Below are 23,686 nucleotides of genomic sequence, written 5' to 3' on the forward strand. Positions count from 1 at the left end.
ACCAGCCAGAGATTGTTGAACATTTATAAAAATACGCAAACCAGCTAGTTTTTATTCCCCAGAAGCAAAGTTGCTTCCAGCATAGTGTCCAAGTACAGTTGAGCACATGCGTACCCTACTGAAAACAGGGAGATTCAGTGAGCATTCACACATTGAACATGGTTCATGGCACTACTCAACTATTTAAAGTAGGTACGTGCATAATTTTGATAAAATTAAAACTAGATTTTAAAAATAAAAATGAAGCCGAATTCCAGTTTTAGTTTGCTGGGGCTGCCCTAACAAAGTACACAAAACGGGGTTGCTGAAAACAACGGAAATTGATTGTTACAGTTTGGGAAGTCAGAAGTCCAAAATCAAGGTGTCAACAGGATCACACTCTTTCTAATGGCCCTAGGGGAGAGTCTTTCCTTTCCTCTTCTAGTCTCTGGTGTTTGCTGGCAATCTTTAGCATTCCTAGACTTTTAGATGTGTCACTCTAGCCACACATCCATCTTTCCCCTGTGTGTCTTCACATCAGCTTCCCTCTGTATGTGTTTGTCCCTATGTCAAAATTTGCCCTTTTTCATATGGACTCCAGTTGTTGGTGTCCATACCTATATTGGAATACAACCTACCTGAAGGATCTTATTTTAACTTGATTACTCTGTAACAATCCTATTTCTAAATAAGGTCACATTCTGAGGTACTGTGGGTTAGGGATTCAAAATATTTTTTGAGAGACCCATTTCAACCCGTAGCATGGACTAATGGATAAATAAATAGTGATTCAGCCACTTGATAAAATGTACAATCATGAGGGAGATTATGGTGATGCTTAAAGTATAATACCGCTGTGGGGCAGTAAGTAAATGAAGAACAAAGTAGTAATGTGCCTTTTCCAAATCATTACACACCTCCCAGGAACTTCAAAAGCATCTTAAAAGTAGCCACAAGAATAAGAATGTTCCATATGAGTAAAACCAAATATATTTTGCTTAGGATCAGGAATGTGTTTTGGATACGAAGAGACTGAGTCAAGGTATGGGGTGAGGAAAAAAACAAACAACAGAAATAAAACATTTTGATCACTGTGCTGTTTGTTTCACTGTGTGTGTCTCCTGTCTTCTAACGGTTGCTTCCAGACATTGATGAGTGCCTGGTAAACAGACTGCTCTGTGACAATGGCCTATGCCGAAACACACCTGGGAGCTACAGCTGCACCTGCCCACCTGGCTATGTGTTCAGGACTGAGACAGAGACGTGTGAAGGTAAGAGCCATCTTCCTTTGTTGTGAACAGTAAGCACCTCGATATGCGTGAACCACAAGTACGTTATGAAGCAGTAGAGCAGAAAGAATGTTGTTTGAATATGTTTAAAATTGTATAATCTCTTTCAGCTAATCTGCCAGTTTTAGAAATAGCATGCACCTAACCCAGTTTATAAAACCATCAGTTTTGTCCCATTCAGATGAAATATCACCAAACATTTTGAATTTAATGGGAAAAAAAAGTGAAAGGAGCCAATTTGTTTTACTTGCTAATAAAATGTCAGATTTTTGTTTGTTTTTCCCTTTTTAAAACCACTGTGACACATTAGCCTGGGGGAACCTGCACTGTAATGGCAAAGTCAGCTCTTAGGCATTTTATTTATGAAATGATTGATAGACCTCAGAGGTTGGCCCAGAAAATATTTGGGGCTTGAGTAAAAATGGTCACCTTAATTAAATTTATAGTCCAAGAAAATTGTCATTTGCATTTGAAAATTTTGAAGTTATAATTTGGGCTTAAAGATCGTGAATCACTGTTTAAAAACGTCTTCCTTTGCTTTTAAGCTCATTTTTCTTCAGTGGGAGTTACATGAATGAGTTAAATGCTTAGGAAAGGCCTCATTTTCAGTAGATACCAGCTAAGCAATGAGTGCCTTCAATTATGTTTTTGTTTCTTGATCAAAGTACTGTGTATTTCAGAATACTCTGTGGTATGACTACTAGTCATTGTTCCTTTTAAGTCTCACTGTGTGGGCCTACAGAAGTGTCCCATGACATTCTCAAATCCAATAACTACTTCCGAATAGTAACCGTTTCAAAAAAAAAATTTCATCTTTAGTTATTTGGAGTAGCCCTTTTTTATCTGTTAAAGTATTTGTTTCCTAGTGACTTCATAGCCAAGAAAACTGCAATAGTAATATTATGCAAAAAGATGTTAACATTCTCTTCATCTTATTGTTTAACTTCAAAGCATTCTTATGAACAGAAACAAGTTAGGACTCAAACAAGATGCCAGAACACAAAGGACTTAGCTGAAGTCAATGAAATGCAATCACAAAGTGCAATTCTCAGTTTGGATTGAATTTGAGGGACCACTGAAAAGCAGTAATTAACCTGAAGAAAGAAAAAAAGGGAAGAAAAAAGAAAACCTCGGCATAAAATGCAGTTTTTCTGAACTTAGTTCTGATAATTGTTGAGTTCCCCTCCTATCCACCACCTGTGGCAGGAGCTGTTCAAAGAAAAGCGCACTTTCCATTCCCAGCTAAAGTACTTGAAGATTCATCCTGTCCATAGATGAGCAGAGACGACAGGGGGCACGCTTAAGGATTTTGAATATTTTCACATAATATGTGTTTAGCCTAAGCTTCTTAAATGTATTCAACCAGAGTCTTTATTTTCTAGCACCCACTCCCCTCAACACCTCTTATCCTTCAAAATTGCCATGAGAAACTTTGTAAAAGAAAAAAAATTCTAGCCATATTTCCTCCATGAGTTTTTTGGAGGGTGGGAGAAGGGATTTCAAGAATTGTGTTTCTTTCCATTTTGTTTTTATTCCCGACTTTCTACACTTCCTTCTCACTGCCCTTTATCAGTTTTATCTATTGTCTCTTGGAAGATAAGCTTCTGTTAAATATCAGGAAGCTCTGAAAGCAAGAATAGCTAAGGGTATCATCTTGATTTAACTGGGAAGCTGAAGATTATTAGGACTGGTTTCCCTGTCCATAGCAACAGAACCCTTTGGTGCTCTTGTGAGGGAGACACATAACGGGGAACTAAATGGTTGGTGTCTGATTCAGTTTCGTCACTTTGGTTTGCGTACCAAATCATCGATATTTATAGCATATTTCTTCCATTTTAACGAGTAAGATGAAGTTGAAGGGTACTGAGAGGTGAAATACCAAAGGGTAAATAAAAGGGATTCGCCTACTTACGTGAAAAAGTGAAGAGTAGGAGCTAATGGTGTTTAATAGTATGACATTGGATGATTACATAAATATTAAGGCATATTAATACCAAATCAGGCAACAGTGATGGTTAGAAAACATGGTCTTTACTTATTTTGTCCAAAGGATAATTGTTCCTGATAAACCTGAGCCTTTTCTTTAATACGAAATATGTTTTATTATCTGTCGTTTATAAGAAAGAAGTTTATATTATGTAAATAAAAGAGAAATGATAGAGAAATATTTTAGTTCTAGCCTTATGACATTTGTGGAAATAAAATTGATTTATGGTGAGAAATCCAACCAAATAACTGTTATTTCTACACTTTCTTCCCACTATTAAGTTATTTGCATTTTATTAAGTGTTTTGCAAAAAAGAAATAGACCTGCAGACCACGGATATCTTTTTCCCTTGGGTGTCCTCCTTATTTCCAGCCTTGCATTCACACAATAAATTTGTCTGCCTGAAGCAGTTCTCTGCATGCTATTCTTTCTAAACTAATTTCCAAAGACTAGGCAGGGAATTATCAGCCAATTCATTGCCGATTCTAGCTTTCTCTATATATATTTGCTAGATTCACTAATTTTGCTTGTCATTCATGTTTTCAACAGGCTATTTTAAATACGTAATAAATAGCAGTGATCAAGTTTCTTTGATATTTCAAACTGAAGTTACAAAAATTTATTTTACTTTTTTGTTTGAGCTCTGAGAGTCTGTGAAAGTTAAAATTTTTATAGCAAGCACTGTGGTTTAGATTGTGTTTCCAGTGACATAACTAGTTAAATGTAAACCAGATGTGCTTTGAAGTTTATTTCCAGGAATGTACAGTGAACTGTTTCAGTTCCTGGTTCCACGACATTTATAACATAAAAACATTGTATTTAAAGAAAAATTAAACAGTTTATATTTGTAGCTGTCATGGCATGTGTTTATAGTTTTTGAGTTCATAATTGCTTAATATAAAATAGGGATTTTGAAAGTATATGATACTGACATTTTTCTTTTGGGGGAGCTTCTTACAAATAAAATTAGTAGGTAATATATCATCTGTCTTCAGATTAGGTATCTGCTGCTTTTTTGGCTGATTTCTTTTTTACATTGTGTTTTTATTGAAAGAATTTTAGTACTCTGGAATAGATGTTTTCATTCCAAATCTGTGCTATATTTATAAAACCTGCTCTTGTATTTTTCTTTTAAGAGGCCTTCTTGCTACAAATGACCTGAAAGAAAGATGCATTTATATTTCTTCACACAATTTCTACTTGAAGAATTCATTTTATACCTGGGTACTTCTTTAGTAGTTTTGAAATAGCAAAGAAGGAACATAACTGTTTTCCGCATGGATTTTTAAATTTGCATTTCAAGTCCATAGACTTGAAAATCAGTGAGCCCTGCCTTTTCAGAACCAGTTTAGTTTGTATTTGACTTGAGATGTTCAAGAGTAAACATTACAATCGTCTAGTTATTTATTTGCATGTTTTCCTTGGTATATATAGTATTCATGTTTAATTCAAAGAGGTGTTTAGAAAAAAATAAGTATTATGGTGAACTCGGAAACTGTAGTGTTCAAAAAAAAAATCTTGAGGTATGTTGACCTGTTTCGGATAGTTAACCAAATACAGAAAGAAATCCATGTCTCTCTTCCTTAAATTGAGTGGTTTAATTTATATTGAAGGTCAGTCTTTGATATTGTTTCTAAACACTTTAGCTAAATCTTGTATTTATTTTTAATTAACTCATGTTAAGCTATTTAACTTTATTGGCTTGACATTTTGCTTAGTCACCACTTGAGAACATAGGCATACTCTAATTCTGACCGTCATACTTCTGACCGTCATACTTCTGACCGTCAACAGGAGTTGTTTAGATTATGGTATATGATTTGATTTAGGACTGAGATCAAATTAATGATGGTAAAGGTCTATTTAAAACAATTAAAAGATTTTTTTCTCTTTTTAATTTTAGCACAATCAGTTGTGCTTTAAAAATGTCTCACACCAGGGGGCTTCCCTGGTGGCGCAGTGGTTGAGAGTCTGCCTGCCGATGCAGGGGACACGGGTTCGTGCCCCAGTCCGGGAAGATCCCACATGCCGCGGAGCGGCTGGACCCGTGAGCCATGGCTGCTGAGCGTGCGCGTCCAGAGCCTGTGCTCCGCAACGGGAGAGGCCACAACAGTGAGAGGCCTGCAAAAATGTCTCACACCAAACATGGAAATGTGAACGGGAAGGTGGATAAGGGCTAGAGGAGAATGCTGTACCCAGTATTAAAGTTTCATCCCTTATTCCCTGATTTGTATCCAGAAATTTGGAATTAAAGCCAGCATTGTGATATGTTGTCTCTACTACAGGCTTTTTAAATTCTTCCAAAACCTCTCGGAGCCACAAATGACAGAAACAGTCACTTTTGTGCACAGCACACATTGCACCCAGGAATATGTTGCTTTCCGTTGAATCAGAATTCAGATTTCCCACAGGAAAATTACATCTCATTATAGGAGAAAATGAATCCAATTTATGTAAAGTTGTAGTGAAACAGTGAAGCTTTAGATGCTAAACCCTTTCAAAATAGGCTGATTCCTATAGTCCTACTGAGTCCCCGGCCGTGCACATGTGTATTCACACAGTAAAATGCACTTCTCCTTTCCCCATTCACTTTATGCCTCATAGAACCATATTAAAATTACAAGAGCCAAGCTTACCAGACATTCTGGCATAGCGTGGCTTGTTGGAGTAATATTTTCCAGAAACACATGGCAGCTCTAACAGAATCTTTTCCTTCTGGATTGTAGATATAAATGAATGTGAAAGCAACCCATGTGTCAATGGGGCCTGCAGGAACAACCTTGGATCTTTCAATTGTGAATGTTCTCCTGGCAGCAAACTCAGCTCTACAGGATTGATCTGTATTGGTAAGATTCATACATGGTGCTGATGTTTCAGTTTCACTACAAAGATAAGCAGAGACCTCAGGACTTCTGTGGATAAAAACAGAACACGATCACAGGAAGCTAATAATTAGGAGTTACTTCAGTTGTTTTCTCTTGTTATCAAGATGGGAGTACAACATGATAGCATAAACTGGACAGGCTCTTATATTTTGTTAGATTCTGGGAAGCGTTCCTTTTTTATAAGTATATATATTATGCTATACATTATAAGCATTTCCATACCACACACATATTTATATTCATTCCCCAGGAATGCCTTAGGCATCAATACAATCAAATCCTTACTGCATACATTTTATAAACAACCTTCAATGGTAAACAGAAATGTGATCGCATTTGGACTCAGTTAACAAGAATTTGAAGAGTTTAAACTTTAAACAAATAGAAAGAATTTATTGTTTTTTTTCATTTCTCCCATCAATCATAAATTTATGAGCTCCAAGGAAGAGAAGATAACTGTTTTCTTGCTTTGGGAAATCTCTAAGAGAGAAAGATTCCAAAACTTCCAAGACATCTTTCAATGTATCTCAAAACATATAAGGTCAGTTTTTGACGATAGGAGATATATAAAATGAAATAGTCTGATCTATCACTATAAGCAACCGTTTAGCATATGTAAGGGAAAAAACGATCCCAGTCATTCTTTCCTGCTTCTAGTGTCTATGGCTACACTGGCTAAGTATACATACTTCATATTATTACCTAGTATCCACCTTTAAAGGGAACTAAATATATATTTCCAAGTAGTTAGGGAGATGTTTCAGTTTTACATAGTGCCAAATAAATTGGCTGTTTTTGTTTGTTATTTATTCAATATCAATTTTCAATTTAGTATTTTCCAAAGACAATAGTATTTTCAGTATTATGTCTGATGCTAGCAATATTTAGCTGGATGCTTAGAGTACCTGTTTGTCACAGGAGGAGAACTGACCAAGTCCAAAGTTTCAATGAAAACCTTCCCTTTGGAAATGCCAACTCTTCATCTCCCAGTGAGGTACAGCTGGTGAAATTTGAGCCTTGCTCAGCTCTCCATACTAGGAAATAGACTGCCATCTGCCTAGGGCATTACTTTTTTTTCTCACAGAATTCCTGGTTTGGGGGGGGACGTGTGGGTTGGATCTGGTAAGGCAGAAATATTTTTGCTAAGCCACAGTTTCCAACTGAGATAGACTCGTTTTATTATGCGAAGGAAATGAACTCAGCATTAGTCAATTAATGTCTCAGAAAACTAACTCTGTATGCCACTTGGGCATCAAAGATATCTTAGTTTTTGCTTTGTCATAAACATGTCTATGATTTTGGCCTTTACCATTATAGTTATTAATGAAAAGGAACAAAGACTTTCTATTTCCAAGTCATTATGTTGGACACCTAAACACCACCATATTTTTCTCAGCCAACGTGTTACGTGTTTTCATTCATTGTGATCATATTTGAATATCCCAGCCTAAAGCTGCTCAGAAAGAAATTTACTTAATATTTTAAAATTTTAGACATCATTTTTTCTTCTTTTTTTATTAAAAACAGAATTCTAGTTTTAAAAAGGGAGTTAATAGTAAAATATACTTAGGAAATATTATGAATGTACTTTTTAATAGGACTGTCAAATGGCTTTAATCAGTAATTAGCCTGCAAGCTGTTCTTGGTAGGGGCCAAATCTCTAAATTTAGAACTGGATGGATAAAAATTCCCTGATATAATTAAAACTTTAAAATTGTCAGAATGTACATGAATTAGTTAGATACAAAGAATATTTAGGGATTTAGAAGATATTATGCAAACTTCCTAAGTATAAACCAATCTTGAACTGTTCTAGAAACTACTTGAAGAGACTGCTGTATGCTGGTTGAAATGATTAAATATAATAGAACTATAAATTTGGTTAATCTTTCCTGCATTACACTGCTCACATCTGATAGCTCTGCATAATCTAGTCCAATCTCCCTCATCTTTGGCTTGGATCTGCATTCTGGGCATGGACACGACAGGCGCAATGCTCCTCATCTTAGCCTATTAGCAGCGTTTAGCACTGTTCATCACTCATCCCTTCTCAAGAATTTTTTCATTTATGGTCTCCTCTTCTTTTCCTTTCACTTTTCTGGCCTGTTTTCTCAGTTTCCTTTGTTAAATCTTTCATATTCTCCTGTTTTCCAATTTGAAATGTCTCACAGGTCAGTCCTTGGACCTCTTTGCTTCTCTGTCTTACACTCATGCTTAGATGGCCTCTACATTGACTCACATTTCTCTCTCCATCCTTAATCTGTCTGCTAATTTCAGACTTGTATTTCTAATTATCTGCACAGTGTCTCCATTTGGGTGTCTAGTTGACATTTCAGACTTAGCAAATTTCTATCTTTCAGCTTAAATCTGTGTCTCCTAGAATCATTTCTGTCTTTTCAAATGGTAACTCCATTCTTGTAATTGCCAGCCTCTAAAATCCTGGAGTCATCCTTGATGCCTTTCTCTCAAACTGCACATTTAATCCATCAGTAAATCCTATTGATTGTACTTAAAGTTTATCCATATTTCAACCACTTCTCACCACCAAAATCAACAACCCCCAGTCCAAGCCACCATTATTTCTCTTCTTGATTTTTACTGTAGCCTCTAGCTTACCTGCTTTCCCTGCTTTATTTTTTTCAGAGATCTTAACCAACCTCTGACTATATAACTATGTCTATATTGTGACTCTGTGTGTGTGTGTGTGTGTGTGTGTGTATGTGTAGGTATATAGGTACACACACAAAAGAAAAAACAGTCAGGAGATAGAGATGGATTGTATATGTGTGTGTATGGATGGATTTGGGGACTTTTCAGTGTTGATACAATACCAGCCTACAGAAGCAGAGTAAAGCCTCTGAAATCATACAACGCAGGTTTGAATCTTGATGCTGACCCTCTCCTAGCTGGGTGACCTTACTTGGGTAAATTAGTTGACCCCTGTGCCTCAGTTTTCTCATCTGAAAGTTGTTCACACCTTATAGGGTTGTTTTAATGGGTAAATAAACTAATACATAGAAAGCTTTTAACAGTGCTTGTTGCTACCTCAATAAATATTAGCAAATATTATTACAATATATCTTACTTAAAATGACTACAGCCAAGGTGATAAATCAGTAATTAACCCAGTCCTTAAAAGACCATTTCAATACACAGTAGCCTTACACAAGCATCTCAGTTTCCTCTGTGCTATGGAATGTACAGGTTTAAGCCTCTAAAAAACCTGTAATTTGAGACCTGATACAAATGCATTTGAGCAAATCTTTTTCATTTGCATACAGTTTTTATCCAAACTGAATCTCAAAACAGAAAAAAGCAAACAGACCGCCTATTTCTTCCCCACAGCCTTGCCCCATAACTTTTTGTATTCAGTCAAGGACAGAATTGTTTGTTTTGTTTTATCCTCTGACCGAGAGGGCTTGGGTTGTAGGTAATGTCCTCTTACCCACTACCTTGTTCCATAGGCAATCAGATTACAACGTCTCCCTTCATGGGCCTGCCAGTTTCACTGCAATTCCCTTTCTGTGTTTCTGGTTGTTTTTTTGTTTTTTTTTTGTGGTACGCGGGCCTCTCACTGTTGTGGCCTCTCCCGTTGCGGAGCACAGGCTCTGGACACGCAGGCTCAGCGGCCATGGCTCACGGGCCCAGCCGCTCCGTGGCATGTGGGATCTTCCCGGACCGGGACATGAACCCACCGTGTCCCCTGCATTGGCAGGCGGACTCTCAACCACTGCACCACCAGGGAAGCCCTGTATTTTTTTTTATTGTTGATTTTAGCAGTATAACTTTATTTGACCTTATTATTAGATGAGTTTTAAAGTAAATACTGTAGTTTACATTTAGGTCTGTGATGCATTTTGAGTTAATTTTTGTGAAGGGTGTAATGTCTATGTTTATATTAATTTATTATGACCTTAAGTTTGCTAATGACTTGGATACAACACCAAGAGCATGAGTCATGAAAGAAGTAATTAATAAATCAGGCTTCATTAAAATTAAAAACTTCTGCTCTGCAAAAGATATGGTCAAGAGAATAAGAAGCCAAGCCACAAACTGGAAGAAAATATTTGCAAAAGACATATCCGATAAAAAGACTGTTATCTGAAATATAAAGAGCTCTTAAAACTCAACAATAAGAAAACTAACAACCTAATTAGAAAATAAGCTAAAGATCTTAACAGATACTTCACCAAAGAAGATATACAGATGGCAAATAAGCATATGAAAAAATGCCCACATAATATTTCATTAGCGAAATGCAAGTTAAAACAATGAGACACCACTGCACACCTACTAGAATGGTGAAAATCCAAAACACTGAGAACACCAAATGCTGACAAGGATGTAGAACAACAATAACTTATTCATTGTTGGTGGGAATGCAAAATGGTACAGCCACATTGGAGACAGTTTGGATGTTTCTTATAAAACTAAACATACTCTTACCATACCCTCCAGCAATTGCACTCATTCGTATTTATTCAAATCACCTGAAATTTATGTCCACCCAAAAACCTGTACACGATATTCATAGCAGTATAGAGTCATTGACTGTAAAAAATGTACCACTCTGATGTGGGATATTGATAGTGGGGAAGGCTGTGTGTGTGAGGGGGCAGGGAGTATATGGGAACTCTGTACTTTATGCTCAGTTTTGCTGTGAACCTAAGACTGCTCTAAAAATTAAAGTCTATTTTAAAAAATGAAAAAAAAAATACTGTAGGAATAGCCTTTTTCTTTATTGTTTTCCAAGACTGTGACCACACTACGCTATTAAGCTTTATTAAATTGTTTTACATATCATCTGAAGAGGGATCACCTCAGGAGCTTGTCAAATGCAGACTCCTGGGCCACACACCTGGAAACTTATGAGTCTGCATTTTAACAAGAAGCTTGGTAATGTTATGCACAGTAAACTGAGAGCCACAGTACTGCAAGGAAAACTTCACATATGATTTATTTTACCCAGTTAATATTTGCCATGTCAACTTTGGATTCCTTTTCTCTGCTTCAAAATTGGCTTTTTAATGGGCATTAAGGAAGAACTTAAATCTGATGTAGAAACATAGTATAAAAAGTTAGGAGTAGTTGCCTCTGGATGGTTAGATTACAGGTGATTTTTATATTTTCTCTGCTATTTCTTCAAGTAGTTTATCATAAACGTGTTACGTTTTGAACTAGAGATAAGGCTATACATATGTATTATAGAAAGATGCCTGAAAGAAAATACATCAAATATTAGCCTTGGTGTGTCTTAATGGTGGTTTTATGAGTGATGTTTATTTTTTTTATCTTTAAGATTTCTTTTATTCAAATTATTCATCAAATAATTATCTTCGGTTGGAGAGACACTGGCTTCTCTCCAACAGAACGGAAATTGTGTGTGGTTTATTTGGTGGGGAATTAGGAGAGAAGGAGATTATTTGGAGAATGTTATTTGATAAACTCTTAAATATCAAAATATCTGCCATAAAGAATAAGTCTTATGAATATTTTTCATACAAGTAATGATCTTATAACAGTAATGCCCTGTATTTGCAAATCCCAGTACGAAATCGTGGGCAGTAGCAGCTGCTCCTGGAATACCCATAGATATAATTGTATTAATTATCATATCGTGTGAAATATATACAGTACCATATTTAATTTTCATGTATGTAATATGCTATATTTAAATGCATGTATGTGTAAATGTCTATAAAAAAGTTTTTTAAATAAGGTTTTGTTTTTTAATACTATTAAATAATGCCTTTGGTGTATAGAACTGAGTTCTGTTTTCTTCAGAGACGAGAGCTCCCCACTATTTCCTATTCCTTTTCAGACAGCCTGAAAGGGACGTGTTGGCTCAACATCCAGGACAACCGCTGTGAGGTGAACATTAACGGAGCCACTCTGAAATCCGAATGCTGCGCCACCCTCGGGGCTGCCTGGGGGAGCCCCTGTGAGCGGTGTGAACTAGGTAGGAGCCTGGCCAGCGGGCTTCTGGGCTTCGCATCGGAAAGCTTCTTCCTCAATAGGCATCTCTTTCTCTGTATATTTCCACCATGAGGCAGACCATAAGATCATTACCCTCCCCAACATGTTGTCTTTTCTGGTAAAATGTATTCATTTCTTGAAATATGTATTTGGTTTATCCTTTTACTATAAGCAGACCTTCTGAATAGTTTGGATAAGGAAGGGAATCAACTAGAATTTAGCTACTGGGTGACTATCAGTATCCTCCAATATTCTTATTTGCATGTGTCCCGGTAGAGCATGATGTCTCTTTTCTCTAAATCTTTTGTTTACTTGTGATTTGGTTGACAGTGTGAAAGCAAAAGGAAATTGTAGGAAAAATTATGAGAATCTCAATATGGGTCAACACCAATGGAGTTACCACAGCATGTCATGTGCTCCACTGAATTGAACAGAGGGCAGCTGGAGTCCTTTGCCTCTAAAGCCCAGATTGTGGTTTTTATTTAGTTCAATTTAGATTCCATTATACTGTTTCTTGAGCTTAAGACAGTTGTGTTTTTTGTAATGAAGTAAAAATGTGTCCTTTGTTCTCACAGATACAGCTTGCCCAAGAGGGTTTGCCAGGATTAAAGGTGTTACTTGTGAAGGTGGGTGCATTCTTGAATGACATTGTTAAGTCTTTAGAGCAGTATTTAAAATTAACATTCACTGGGGCTTCCCTGGTGGCACAGAGGTTGAGAATCTTCCTGCTAATGCAGGGGACACGGGTTCGAGCCCTGGTCTGGGAAGATCGCACATGCCGGGGAGTGACTAGACCTGTGAGCCACAACTGCTGAGCCTGCGTGTCTGGAGCCTGTGCTCTGCAACAAGAGAGGCCGCGATAGTGAGAGGCCCGCACACCGCGATGAAGAGTGGCCCCCGCTTGCCACAACTAGAGAAAGCCCTCGCACAGAAACAAAGACCCAACACAGCCAAAAAAATAAATAAATAAACAAATGTGGGGTTTAAAAAAAAAAAGAATTTAAAATTAATAAAAAAAAATTAACATTCACTCTCACACTTTGGAGATATTTATCACTTTCAAAAACCTTGGAATTTCAATAAAAATACTAGATGTAGTCAACAAATGTTTTAGAATAATATTCTTAGGAAACAGCTTAGAATTTCCCATTTCTCCTCTTTATGCTGTTGGATGAATTTTTGTGAGGACATCACTAGCCTTTAAGGCACAGAACAGCTGGCAAAGGTGTATGTCTGGGATGTGTTTTATGGACAGGCAAGACTGTGGTAGTTTTCACAGCTGGTACCCAGGAAACCCGGTGGCTTCGTTGTGGAATATTTCTGCTTAACTCAAGTAATAATCCACATTGTATTGCAGAATGAATATGCTATACAGGAAGTAAGACTACACCTGCTTTTTCTACTTGTAACATCTTTTTCTCTCTGCTTGCTTCATTTCCCTGCAGACGTTAATGAGTGTGAGGTGTTTCCTGGTGTTTGCCCAAATGGACGCTGTGTTAACAGCAAAGGATCTTTTCATTGTGAGTGCCCTGAAGGCCTTACGTTGGATGGAACTGGCCGTGTGTGTTTGGGTAAGTCCATGCTGTCTTGTGTTTTATGCATGAAACCAAGCATGAATTTTCTTATTTTTTTGGAGAGTGGCCTGACCAAAACTATTTGGTCTATAGCTGGAAAACTTGCTTTAAGTGAGATATTTGGGGGAAACTCACCAGAGGATATTTTTCAAGTGAATGAATTTAAATGAAATGGTTTCTGTATAATACAGAAAGTTAGTATACTCTCAAATTTATCTCAAAAATTCATCTTCCCCGACTGAAACTCTGTACCTATTAAACACTAACACCCCTTATCCCTCTCCCAGCCCCTGGCATCCATGCTTCTACTTTCTGTCTCTATGAATTTGACTACTCTAAGTGCCTCATAGGAAAGGAATCATACGATATTTGTCCTCCTGTGACTGGCTTGTTTCATTTAGTGTGGTGTCTTAAAGGTTCATCCATGTTGTAGCATGTATCAGTATTTCTCTCCTTCCTCAGGCTGAGTGGTGTTCCATTGTATATATGTACCACATTTTATTTGTCTACTCATCTGTCGATGGATGCTTGGGTTTCAGCTGTTGTGAATAATGCTTCTATGAGCGTGGGCCGTACAAATATATTTTTGAGTCCCAACTTTCACACACACACACAAATTATAAGTTCTTTAATCAGATATTTTACACTGTTTAGTCTTTCACACTGAGTCAGTGGAAGAAGAGAACTATGTATATTTTGAACATAGAAAAAAATGGGAGACTCGCGTTTGAAGTTTAACATTTACCAGCCCATTGCAGCTATGCTCCTTGACAAGACAGGGGGGAAAGTCATGGCAAAGTTTGGATGTGGCTTCTGTGTGAAAACATTGACTGATCCTACCTCTTCCTTTACCATCTTCAGAATTTAAATTTTCTTAATGCTTTATTTTCTAAAGATTTTAAATAAGGAAGCTCTTTCTGTCAGCATTGTATTATAGAAATGCCTAGCTGACTTTATTTTTTATCAGCGTTATTCTTGACTAAACTTAAGTTTCATGATTGAAAGAGAAACTTCTATTGATTCTGTGTTGTCTCCGAACAATTTTTTATTTACTTAAGGGATTTTTTCCCAATATCTTATGAAACAGTAAGTTTTTAGTTTGTAAAATAACTTTACATAGGCTTGTATTTGAAATTTAAGCTTGTAGACAAAGTGTGAGCAATGGTAGTATTATATTCCAAGATCTTCAAGGTATTTAAATAGGTATTCTAAAATTATATATTAACTAAGTATTCAAAAAATTATATATTAAAAATTATTCCAAAACTCTATAATAAATATTTTTAAACTATTCTATTCAAAGATCTTTAAAGTATTTTAAAAACAGGGATTTTTAAAATTAGTAGTAGGAAAAAAGTTTGCAACAGCATACAGTTTAGTTATTACAATTAACACAAATTTTATTTTAAACTAAGTTTTGACAGCATATTTAAATTTGGATACAAAGTATGACTGTAAAATCATTTGGAAAAAAAATCATATGGAATTGTTTAGAAATTATAATATCCAAAGTCCAATTATAAAGAAAACTTCTTTTTGGAGTTTTATTCTTAAATTATCTCCAAAGTTTAGAAAAATGTAAAGTATCTTTTGAAGATGACAAAGTAATAGTATCAGTATGGTCCAATAACTAATGAAATCAAATTGCCTTCAGTAACTAAATGATGCTATATATGAATTTATATCATTGATTTTAAATTATCACTCAGCAAAATAAATTCTCAGTAATATCACTCAAAATCATGCCTTTGTAATATTCTAAGAGGATATATCGGATTCTTCATCCTTGTACTTCTGTTAAATGCTTCTTTTTTTAACATCTTTATCGTTAAATGCTTTTTGTCACTACTTAGATTTTGCTACAATAACTTACCATGGCTGTGAATGTGAGAAGGTTTCAAGAGATTGGCATATGAAAATGGAAAATATTCTGAGAACAAAAGAGATAAACTGCTCTGATAGAAGTTGATCTAAATCAAACTCAGATGCTTGCAGGGGCCAAGAAGTTAACATAAATGAGTGAGGTGGTAATAAGGAGTAGTGAAGACTGCAACAAACTGTAAAGCACATGTACTATCCAAAGGTTTCCAAAATTAATATTAAAATCAAAACATTCACAGGCCATATGTTGACAGTGTTTTGATTCCTGATGTAAATATTGATATGAAACTCAGTAGTAAAGGCACAGGATTACTCTACCAGGCTCTTATAACTTTTAACATATGTAATTCAAATGCTTTTTTCCCCCCACTAATCACAGAATTGCTCATATTTCAGTGGCCCTAAAATATGCTAAAGTTATTTGTTCTTTCTGATGTCAGTGATACAAAAAAAGGATCATAGCTGATGATAAGAAGGAATCTTATCCCCAGGGAACCTTTTCTTCCTGAAGGTGTCAGGTGAGAATTAGGTAACACTGAAGGAGAACCCACCTGTTCTCTCTTTAAATGACTGTCATTATGGTATCCATTTCAGGAGGTCAGGGACTCTGTCTCCTGCTCATTAGTGTGTCTCCAGGGCCTGGCCTTATCCCAGGGCCTAAGCAGGTATTTGGTATGTGAATGTTCAGTGCATCTTACAGCTTAATCTCAAACTGTGGTTCCCTCTCCCTGTAGATATCCGCATGGAGCAGTGTTACTTGAAGTGGGATGAGGATGAATGCGTCCGTCCTGTTCCTGGGAAGTTCCGCATGGATGCCTGCTGCTGTGCAGTCGGGGCGGCTTGGGGCACTGAGTGTGAGGAGTGCCCCAAACCTGGCACCACGGAGTACGAGACCCTGTGCCCCCGGGGGCCTGGCTTTGCTAACAGAGGGGACGTCCTTACTGGGAGGCCATTTTACAAAGGTAACCGTCAGCAGCGCATTTGGTCTCTCTGCACTAAAGCTCACCTTCCGCATTCTCTGAAGATTGATTTTGCCTTAAACATTTGATTTCCCACTTTATTTTCTTTGTTAAACAAAACATGCAACCAGCCTTATGGCCCAGGAGTATAAATCACCTGTACAAGTTGGTGTTGAAGTGAAGATACTGAAAAAGACAGCTAATCTCACTTTTCTTACAGCCTTCTACTGTACTGCTGCTTTCCTCAGCACAGCCTGATGAGATGCAGCCCTGATGTTGCAAAAAGTTCTCTATCTCCCCTAAACTTTACAAAACAAATAGAAATAAAAGGATCAGAACTGTTCAGTAAAAATACAGAATCTTTTTCACAGTTGACACTTCCTGTGTGGCATCAATGTAATCATTGAAAAATTTGATATCCCCCATTTTTACTTGAGTACATTCTTTTCCATCATGTTAGATTTTTAACTTAAAATGATGGACCTACCCTTTTATTTTTTAACATCTTTATTGGAGTATAATTGCTTGACAATGGTGTGTTAGTTTCTGCTGTATAACAAAGTGAATCAGCTATACGTATACATATATCCCCATATCCCCTCCCTCTTGAGCCTCCCTCCCACCCTCCCTATCCCACCCCTCTAGGTGGTCACAAAGCACCGAGCTGGTCTCCCTGTGCTATGCAGCTGCTTCCCACTAGCTATCTGTTTTACATTTGGTAGTGTATATATGTCCATGCCATGCTCTCACTTCATCCCAGCTTAAGGATAAGCTGGACCTACTCTTTTATATCAACTGGCTCTACATTCCAGCTCTGTTCTGCCTGTAGATATCAATGAATGCAAAGCATTCCCTGGGATGTGCACGTATGGAAAGTGCAGGAATACAATTGGAAGTTTCAAGTGCCGTTGCAATAGTGGCTTTGCTTTAGACTTGGAGGAAAGAAACTGCACAGGTGAGACTATTCTTCTGTTGTACTGGGTAAACCTTGGCTCTCTTTCTTTTGCTATTGGGAAGTACTGCCTTTAAAAGCCCATCTTCTCACTAGGAACATGTACATTGTTCTTTTTATTTCCTTTTCCTGATGCCTAAACCACTTCTCCAGCAAACTTGTGAGAGAGCTGCAAAAGAGCATGAAAATAATATCTGTGCTACCTACAAGAACAGTATAACAATAGGATTTTCAGAATATATGAGTACTAAAGAATATAGCCATTAAATCAACACTTGTATAAACTTGACATTCTGTTACAAATTTTAAGGTTTGTAATAGAGAAGTTGTAACTTATTTTCCTCGTCTGTGGGCAGTTTTCTTAATATTATGCTTCAGTCACAGTCTATATCCATACCCTTATCCTTCTCTCTAAGAAAATACACAAAATTCCAAGTTTTTCTATTAGGTAATATAACAAATTATTCCAAACACTTGAAGTATGTCTCCAAGGTCTTGTTTTCAGAACTCTCGTTTTACATATTCTCTTTGGAATTTTCCCTTTTCTCCTGCCCCCACTACGCGTTCCTGATCTCCATTGAAGTGTCTCTCTTGACTTCTTCCTAGCTTCGTACTCCATAGGATCCTAGTGATTCACTCCTGGCCCTCCCCAGCCTAGACTATCCCCTGAGCATTTCACAACTATCCATCTGGTCTTGTGGAGTTCTGCCGTCTTGTCTTTCTGCCGTGCCTTCCATGCCGATCCCCGACTCCTAACCCCCTCACCACTGTTTTCTCCACTCGGGGCTGCTGAACTTGGTGGGGAGAGCCTGAGAAAAGGTGACCGAGGTCCCTGCATTTGCCCCCAACGAGGCCTTTGCTGCTGCTGAGCGATACTTGTATTCACCTCTTTACGTCCCTTAATAAATTTCTCTTAGCGGCACTTCTAAACCTCTTCTGGCTTACACACCCTCTCGTATCGCTATTCATTCCTTTTCTTCTTTATTGAAGTCAAACCTGATTGCCAGGACCCTTCTCACACACCCTCTTCTCTGGTATAAAATGTCCTTTTCCAGCCCTACTCTCTCCTCCATTTCCAGAGAAGGAAATGTGATGTTCTTCTGCAATTTTCCAGCGAAACTCTCTGCTTTCACTCTCCTTCCCTCTTTCTTCTCCAGGCCCTTCTTAGCGGAGTTCACTCCTCTCTCTCTGGCATCTCCCCCTCTTTACTGGTTTCTTTCCCTAGACCTGTAAACAAGTGCAGAGCGTCTCCTCAGCCCTCCTTTTCCCTCAAGCTACCATGCTCTTTTCCTACTTTCACCTCTCATTCCTCTCTTTTAAGTAACCATTTGCTTTGTAGCCCCTGAATGCTGACCTCCCTCCTTCAGGCACATATATATATACTCTTAAAAAACACCTTTGCCAAGTTCAAAAAAATCTTTCTCTCAGTGCATATTCTCCTTGACCTCTGGCCAACCCCCTCCTTGATTTTCTTCTCTCTTAGCTTCCATGGTATTTCCCGTCTGAGTTGTCCTATCATGACTATGATGTTCCATCTCTAATCTTCCCAGATTCTTCTTGTCTTTGGCATTTTCCATCCCTTGGGCATTTTCCAAAATCCTCTGCTTTCTCAACATTCTGCCTCTCAGAATTGCATCTACCATCACGCCTTTTTGGATAGCCTCTGTTGAGCTGACTCCTAGGTGCCATCTCTAGCTCTCTAGTCCTCCTGAGTTCCACTCCTGCATTTCTAACTTCCATCTGGACAGTTACTCTTTGTTTTCGTCTCCCTTTGTCCCACCCCCCTTCCTCTGCCTAGGGACTTCCTTGGATATATTAATAGTATCATTTCACTCAGGATTGAAGCCTCAGACTTAATTTTGACACCTCCCTCTCCCAATAGAAAAGTGAAAAAGTTATGTATATTCTTCCATCAAAATGGTTATTTCAAGTACTTGTACTATTTCTTCTACACTATTGCTGCTGTAGGTTCAGCTCCTCAGGAAACAGATTGAGCAGAGATTAGCAGGCACGAAGGTTATTAAGGATTGGTCTTGGGAGGGGGGGAAAGGAAGCAGAAGTGGGCTGTGATGCAGTCCCAATGTGGTCCTCAGCCCACCTGCCCCGGGAGCTCTGCATCTGGGAAGCACATCACAGTTGTCTTGATTAGGGCGGAGGGGCTAGGTGTTTATGTACCTGCATGATGAATCTTTGCATACATCTGCCCCAAGAAGGGGTGTGACTGTGAGGAAGGTCCGCTTAGCTGAGGTGCTTCCTGAAGACAGTTCTCACCTCAGGACTTTCTGCCAGCCGCAGTCCCGACAGCTGAGGGCAAGGACGCGTGAGTCCTTCCTTCTTGAAGGGGGACCTGGGCAGCACATCGCAGTCTCTACTACACTGCAGATTCCTCCAGCGTCTCCCACCCCAGTAAGTTTCCAATTAGATCCTTCATTTTCACAACCACCAGGTTTTTCATCCTAAAGCAGGGCTTGGATTGTATAACTTCCCGCAAAACAACTTCTATTGACTTAGATGATCCTAGACGTAAAGCTTTTCCAGTTCTGACTGCCCTGTTTTTGGTGTGAAATTAGCCAAGTCACTTAATGGCTCTGAAACTCAACTCGTTTATACTGTATAAGAGAAGTTTGTTGACAGCACTGCGGTGTTGTGGGATGCAATGTGAAAGGACAGTGGGACACGGTTGGCTGCCCTTCTTCACAGCATGTAAGGCCCATCTTCTGCTCCCCACGCTGGCGCCCTCAGTAACCGTACCTATCTTACCTGTACTTGCACCCATTATCAGCCTCTCTATGACTTGATGTTCTCTGAAATGCATTAGTTTTCTTCATCTGTGCATTTTATCTCTTGCCCTTCTATTTATTCTACATCTTTAAAGTTAGAATTTCTATGCCATCTTCCAGGATCAGTTCAAGCCACTTCCTCCAAAATGCTAATTCTTAACAGCGAATAGCTTTCATATATACTGCCCTCTTTATGAGACAAGAACTGTTCTCAGCACTTCAGAAACATTGGTTCGCTTACTCCTATGAGGCAGGTGCTACTACATGCCCCATTTTACAGATAAAGAAACTAAGGCACAGAGAAATTAAGTGACTTTCCCAAGCCCCTACACCCAGAAGATGACAGAAGTGGGATTTGTGCCCAGTCATCTGGTTCCAGAGTTCATAATCTACACTATGCAGCTCCCACCACATCACATCAGCCAAAATCTGTCCCTCCTCTGCCATTGAACTTATTCTGTGTTCTTCATATGGCTCTCATCACCAGTTCCTAGATACTGATAGATAAAAATTAAGAGAATTAGTATGCATATTATTACCTGCTTAATTGAATCAATCAATTTTGTTAAGACTTTTGTTTAAAAGAAAGTACCTGCATTTTTTCAGTATGTCCTGCAGTTGGGAAAAATCAATAGAAAGAAAACAAAAGCTGGGAGAAAGCAGGGGCTGAGACTACCCTCCCTACCCCCCGCAAGAGAATGTGTGCAAATTAGCCATTTATAAATCCTGTGATAGAAAAACTTAAAAATTTAAATTCACAAGAATAAACAGATGCTGGCAAAAACATTTTTCCCACTCTGACAAAAATATTTAAGCAAGTCATGTTTTCTTAATCTTATTTTACAGACATACTGCTCTATTGAAAATCTTGATTTCAGGAATGGGAGATTTCTCAGAGAATCTTATTTTTGAGAGTCTAAGTGCTGCTATTAAAGATTCTTATTTACTGTAGTATGTAAAAATTGACAAACGCAAAAGCCCATCATTATCGTTTGTTTTTAATTTTAAAATTAAATCAGTAGGCTCTTCCGTCTGAATATGACGCAGAAACACAGTTGGGGCATATTCCACGGCCCTGCCATATAGGCGCGTTCTCCAGCTCAGGGTTCAGTGGTCACATCTGCCTCTGAGGCTGTCTCTGTGGCCGGCTAGCCACCCCTGCTCAGAGGCACCAGGGGCGGACGTGGGCTAATGCAGCAGAACCAGCGTGGGCTTTGCGTTTTGCATGGGACTCCATCCATATGGCCACTGCTTCCTCGTTTGCCACCTGCCTTGGTCAGCTCATATCCCAGTTGCTTGGTTCATCCTTCTGTTATCATTTCTAAGCCACAAAGAGAAATCCACAATTCCAGAATTCTTAAGGACAAAAAGGGCCCCCTTGCCCATTGGCTGTGACAGTTTTGGCAGTTGGGGAAAGGAATATGCCTGCAGCCCTGTCCCCCTCGAGGTGACCTCCTGAAAACACATCCTTCTACGCCTCGCCCCTGCTTCCTCCAGCACTTTTGCTCGGAAGGCCAAACCTCTCTGTTTGTTAACACCTTCTCATCTCACTCTGGTTTTCTGAATTTCTTTTAAACCCTGTGAACTAGACATTGACGAGTGCAGGATTTCTCCTGACCTCTGTGGGAGTGGGATCTGTGTCAACACGCCGGGCAGCTTTGAGTGTGAGTGCTTCGAAGGCTACGAGAGCGGGTTCATGATGATGAAGAACTGCATGGGTAAGCTGCTCGGGTCTGCAAACCGGTGTAGCACAGACTCCTTAGTGCGACCTTGGCCTGTCTCAGAGCTGTGAACAGCATGCTTGGCAAGGAGCTGTGGTGAGAGAGAGAACAGATCTAAGTGTCAGACAGGATATCCGCTCCTCGATAGCTCTTGGGGAGCCCCAGGCCCTCGGTGCCTTAATGGCAGTGAGATATTGAGACTGGGTTCTGCTTATTTATAGAATCTGAAGTCACCACAGACTAACTGCTGAGGAGGGAGTCACTGAAAATGTATGGTAGTGGGTGGTGACCCCCAAATTTATATTGTCATGCGAATCCCATGTCCTTTTCCTTACTTGGGTGTTATTACAAACACTCTTGGCATTGCCCACCTTTTAGCCCATCGTTTGATTTTTAGCAACTTATAGGACTCAGCTCATGGGATACAGAAAGTGATCAGTCTAAGAGTTTTCTTTCACTTTGATTAGAGATAGAGACATATGGTGTCTGGAGTTTAGAGTGATATAAAGCGAATATTGTTTATTTTTACCTCTCATGAGCCTGCTCATTTCATACAAGTAAAAGCCTTGATAGCTCACTATCTTTTCAGAGTAGAACTTTAACCTTTTATCTACTGATCATAAAGTGAGGAGAGCGTTATCCCATCTCTTACTAACCCATGTCTCATGTTTGAGTCACAATGACCTCAGATAATGAATCTTTCTCCCATGCTGTGTGCGTGAACGTTTTTTCCTCAGAGTTCTTTAATGGCTCTCACGTTTTTACCTTTCAGACATTGACGAATGTGAACGTAACCCTCTCCTTTGTAGGGGTGGCACCTGTGTGAACACTGAGGGCAGCTTTCAGTGTGACTGCCCACTGGGACATGAGCTGTCACCGTCACGTGAGGACTGTGTGGGTGAGTTTGTCTCCTCAGCACATAAAACCCTCCCAGTTCAACTGGTAAATATCATAAAGCTCAGAGGTCGTTCTCATGAACTGGTTGGTTTGGGCCTGTGAAATCTAACAGATTAACATTTGGGAATTCAGAGTCTGTACATTTGGATTCAGGCTGTGTCTTTAGAAGATGCTTACCCCAGTTCCCCTCGTTTTCGTTACAAGTGCACTGGAAAGGACCCTGTGGGAGGGACCCTGTGTCAGGCCTTGTAGTTCCCTCCTCCGGGTCGGCTGGGATGGGACAGCTGCTCCCCTTGGAAGGGCTGCTCCCTGATAGTTTGCCTGTGTGCACACCTGTGCACAAGGATCCACTCGGTGCCCCATGTCAGTCATCACAGGGTCTGCTCACCTGTGTGTGAGCTCACGCTCCAACCCCCTCCTCACAGAAGCACTGAAGCCTCTTTACCGGCCCTGAGCTCGGGGATGGGGGGCGGAGGATGTAGGTGCGACCACGGCTGGTCTTGAAGAAGCGTTCCATAGGCTTTAAAGCTTTGATTTAGCCAGGAAATGTTTTCCTCACAGTAAGTCTTTCTTGAAAGTGTAAGCAAATAAAACAGTTTAAAATAGACAGATCCCACACCCCCAAATAAAAACATAGCTTGAGCACACCTCCCGACTACTCATGTATTTATTTATAACCCATATTTATATCGCTATGCTAATGATTAGGTGAATCCTAAGTCATAGATCATTTTATTTATTTTTTAAATTTTTTTATTCAATGAAAGATTCTTTAAATTCTATCGTGCTTTACAATTCTCAGAAGT

General features: G+C 38.8%; 1 protein-coding gene across 1 annotated transcript in view; it reads left to right on the plus strand.

Moving 5' to 3' along the window:
* FBN2 (fibrillin 2) overlaps positions 1 to 23,686 on the plus strand; it is a 232,723-nt gene that overhangs the window by 146,317 nt on the left and 62,720 nt on the right. The window contains exons 19-27 of the mRNA XM_060006959.1: positions 1,125 to 1,250; positions 5,982 to 6,101; positions 11,962 to 12,099; positions 12,692 to 12,742; positions 13,562 to 13,687; positions 16,306 to 16,533; positions 17,360 to 17,485; positions 21,852 to 21,980; positions 22,756 to 22,881. Coding sequence (XP_059862942.1) covers positions 1,125 to 1,250; positions 5,982 to 6,101; positions 11,962 to 12,099; positions 12,692 to 12,742; positions 13,562 to 13,687; positions 16,306 to 16,533; positions 17,360 to 17,485; positions 21,852 to 21,980; positions 22,756 to 22,881 — 1,170 coding nt within the window. The remainder of the gene's footprint in view (positions 1 to 1,124; positions 1,251 to 5,981; positions 6,102 to 11,961; positions 12,100 to 12,691; positions 12,743 to 13,561; positions 13,688 to 16,305; positions 16,534 to 17,359; positions 17,486 to 21,851; positions 21,981 to 22,755; positions 22,882 to 23,686) is intronic.

The sequence above is a fragment of the Delphinus delphis genome, chromosome 3, assembly GCF_949987515.2.
Source record: "Delphinus delphis chromosome 3, mDelDel1.2, whole genome shotgun sequence".
Taxonomy (NCBI): domain Eukaryota; kingdom Metazoa; phylum Chordata; class Mammalia; order Artiodactyla; family Delphinidae; genus Delphinus; species Delphinus delphis.